This window comes from Anopheles maculipalpis, chromosome 3RL (assembly GCF_943734695.1).
Source record: "Anopheles maculipalpis chromosome 3RL, idAnoMacuDA_375_x, whole genome shotgun sequence".
Lineage (NCBI taxonomy): Eukaryota > Metazoa > Arthropoda > Insecta > Diptera > Culicidae > Anopheles > Anopheles maculipalpis.
This window is the reverse complement of record NC_064872.1, coordinates 41,763,436-41,766,908: the sequence shown is the minus strand read 5'-3', so window position 1 is coordinate 41,766,908 and position 3,473 is coordinate 41,763,436. Positions and strand designations below refer to the sequence as shown.

Below are 3,473 nucleotides of genomic sequence, written 5' to 3'. Positions count from 1 at the left end.
AAAACCTTCGATGATGGAATCGTCATACCCTACAGTGCCGATATATCCATCGGTAGCGGTCGATGATGATGATGGTAAGGTATTTCTGCCGCGGGATGCTGTTGCAGATGATGGTGATGATTCGAGACGGCGGCAACAGCAGCCGCAGCAGCAGCAGCCGTTCTTGCCGTCAACGTAAGACTGGATGACGCAGATGATGCGATAGATCGATCGTTCGATCGCAGGACACTGCTATCACTACCACCATTCATCGATCCACTCTCAACCAAAGCGCCTGTTGTCGCTTCTTCGCCATCATTCGAACCAGCCAATGTCGCAGCGGCTGACACAGAATGTACCAAACCTGTCACACTTTCTACACCTCCACTAAGACAATAGTTTCCAACGGCACTGTTCGCGGAGGTACCCGCCACTGAAATAAACCCAGTGGAATCCTCACGATCCGCACAATTATTACTCTCTGTCACACAATCAATCAATCCGGCACTACCACCGCCACTAGTGAAACCGCCCAAAAGGGCCGCCGCTGCAGCAGCCGCATGATGATGATAATCGTGATGATGATGGTGATGATACAGATGATGATGATGGGGTGATGGTGCCGCCATGTGCATTCCATGATGGTAAGCATGATGAGGATCTTCTTCAGGATCAACTGTTAGCAGCGATGATTGCACGTCGCTTCCATTTGGCAATGAAAAGCCGAGTCCAGGAGTCACGGCACTGATAAGCGCAACATGAGAATGAGGGGAAGAGCTCATCAGTCCACCGCCTAAAGAACTGGATGCAACCACCGCATTACTTGAAACATTTCCCGCTAGAACCACCCCGGTGCTGCTGTTATTGCAATTACCACCGATCACTGCAGCGGACGATGCACCCGCATGGGTGCGGTATGGAGTCAAGGGAGATGCACATAGCGGAGGTAATCGATCGAAGGAATGATGATGAAGATGACCACTTCCAAATAATGTTGCGCCTGTCGCAACACCAAGTGTAGATTCTCCTGCTGGAGAAACTGCACTGCCGTGATCGGTTGTTGCCCCAGAACCTCCATTTGTTCCAGCAGCGGTATTACTGCTGCCATTGCTGTTATTTCTGGAGTTACTACTGCACGGAGGAGTCGCAGTTACTGCTGCAGCAGATCCTGTAGATCCAACCGAATGATGATTGCTGTTCGATGTCGATGTAACGGTAAGAGTTGGGGATGTCGACACCACTGCTTTTGACACACGGAGTTGTTGCTGCTGTTGATGATTATGATTATGATGATGATGATGATGGTGTACCAAGAGGTCCGTCGCGGTTGCAGCCAACTCTCACATGTGTGAGATTGGTGCCATTGATCGCAGAACCTGCTGCTGCTGCTGTTGTTGCTGTTGGACCTGCTGTTGCTGCTGTTGCTGATGGAGGTGCTGGTGCTGCGATTGTAGATCGGGCGATATGCTGGCGTTATGCTGATGGTAATGTTGCATTAGATGATTGCGATGGTGCTGTTGTAAATCCGCTCCGCCTGTTTGCTGCATATCCGGCACGTGGTACATGTTGATCAAATGACTCAGATCGGCAGCCGCCGATTGCTGCTGATGCCCTCCGCCAACTATGTATTCTCGCTTCATCGTTAGATTATTATTGGTGGCGGACGCGATCGGACTAGGCGAGACCGGTTCCGACTTCACACTCGAATCACTGGGACTGTGGCTTTGGCAGGAAAGTGCGCTTCCGGGTTGATGATTTAGTCCGTACGGTGAGCCGGGCTGCTGCTGAATTGTCGTACTGTACGGTGAACCGGGCTGTTGGAGACCACCTACGCTGCCTCCGTAGGGAGAAGTTTGACCACCGGACACAGTTCCTCCACCGCCACCACTTCCACCACCGTACATACCACCATAACCGGCATTCATGTAGCTGTTCAAGGAACCAGCGGTAGTACCGGAGGCGGCCGCCGCTGCCGCCATCTGACCCATATCGTATCGGTGATGGTGGTGGTAATTGCTCATGTAGTGCTGCTGCGATTGATAAGCCGCCGCCGACGACGGATCGTGCATCATCGTGTATCCATTCGGCATGTAGCCATTTGGAGGCATCTGGTGGTACATATCACGGTTCGCCGCGGCTGCGGCCGCTGCTGCCGCTGCCGCCGCCGCCTGCTGTGCTGCCAACGTGGTGGAGGATCCGCTTCCGCGCATCCCACTACCCTCGGTCGTTTGGCCACCACCGAGAAGCGAGCCAACACCGAGCGGATACTTTTCCTTTGCTTTCGTCAGTGTCTTCGTCTTTCGGCGTGGTCGGTACTTGTAATCCGGATGTTCCTTCATATGTACCGCTCTTAGCCGTTTTGCCTCATCAATAAACGGACGCTTTTCCGTCTCCGACAGATCTTTCCACTGTGCACCGAGCCGCTTTGAGATCTCTGAATTGTGCATCTTCGGATTATCCGAGGCCATTTTCCTGCGCTGACCACGCGACCACACCATAAACGCGTTCATCGGACGCTTAACACGATCCGCATTCTGCTGCGCTGCTTTGCTAGTGTTATTATTGTTGTGGTTCACACCCAGCAGCCCTGCGGAACTGTGATGATGGTGATGGTGACCACCACCACCACCTCCCCCACTGGCCGTAATGTGATGCTGACCCGTACTACCCATTCCCGTCGGCGAACTGTGCTGCGAATGTCCTTGCCCGCTAACCAGACCGGTCGGACTTAGCCCAGAAACCGGTTGCTGCAGAGGACTACCATATCCACTACTGTTATTGTTGTTGCTGCTGCTGCTGCTGTTGTTGCTACTTAATCCGTGACTCATATGATGCTGCTGATGGCCGCCACCACCGCCAAGCAGGTGATGCTGCTGGGCAGCCGATGTCTGATGGGAAGAAAGTTGCGACTGACCGATGTTCATCATGCTCAGCGATCCCAGTGCTCCGTATGGCGAAGTACTGTGGCCGTGCAGAGAGGACGGGTGGTGCGGAGGCATTGTGGCATGTAGGATACCACCCCCTTTCATGTCGGATTCCATGGTCAACATAATGTCGCTAGTTTCGACGACACCGTTGTTACCGTTTTCCCTGTCGTCGTCTTTTTCGATGATGGTGACAGTACCGCCTGACGAACTCGCGATCGCCTGTCCCGTAACACTTGCGGTATTGTAGAGTCCACTGTGTCTGTAGACAAGCAGTTTTAAGAATGTATCTCAAATTAAATTATATTCCTTTGCCAATAAATTATTCCAAAGCACCGATAAAACACTCTCACACACATGCACTCGAGAACGGTTAGAAGTAACACACCACGTTACGAAACTGCAGAATAATCTTTGCATTGCCTGCATACACGATCTTGCCTTTATCACGAAGCAATGCACTTATTGTTTTGCTCGTACGACATACAGCAATACACTATGGAGCATCCAGTATAAACACTCTGTATTTTCCAATCAGCATCTACGCGTTAGTGACAATCGTGCCTTCAG

The 3,473-nt window shown here is 51.9% G+C and overlaps 1 protein-coding gene across 1 annotated transcript; it reads right to left on the bottom strand.

Moving 5' to 3' along the window:
• Positions 1–1,183: 1,183 nt before the first annotated feature.
• LOC126564428 (transcription factor Sox-1b) lies at positions 1,184–3,254 on the bottom strand. The gene has a single exon (XM_050221471.1). The coding sequence runs from the start codon at positions 3,027–3,029 to the stop codon at positions 1,320–1,322; it is 1,710 nt and encodes a 569-aa protein (XP_050077428.1). The 5' UTR covers positions 3,030–3,254; the 3' UTR covers positions 1,184–1,319.
• Between the last annotated feature and the right edge of the window lie 219 nt (positions 3,255–3,473).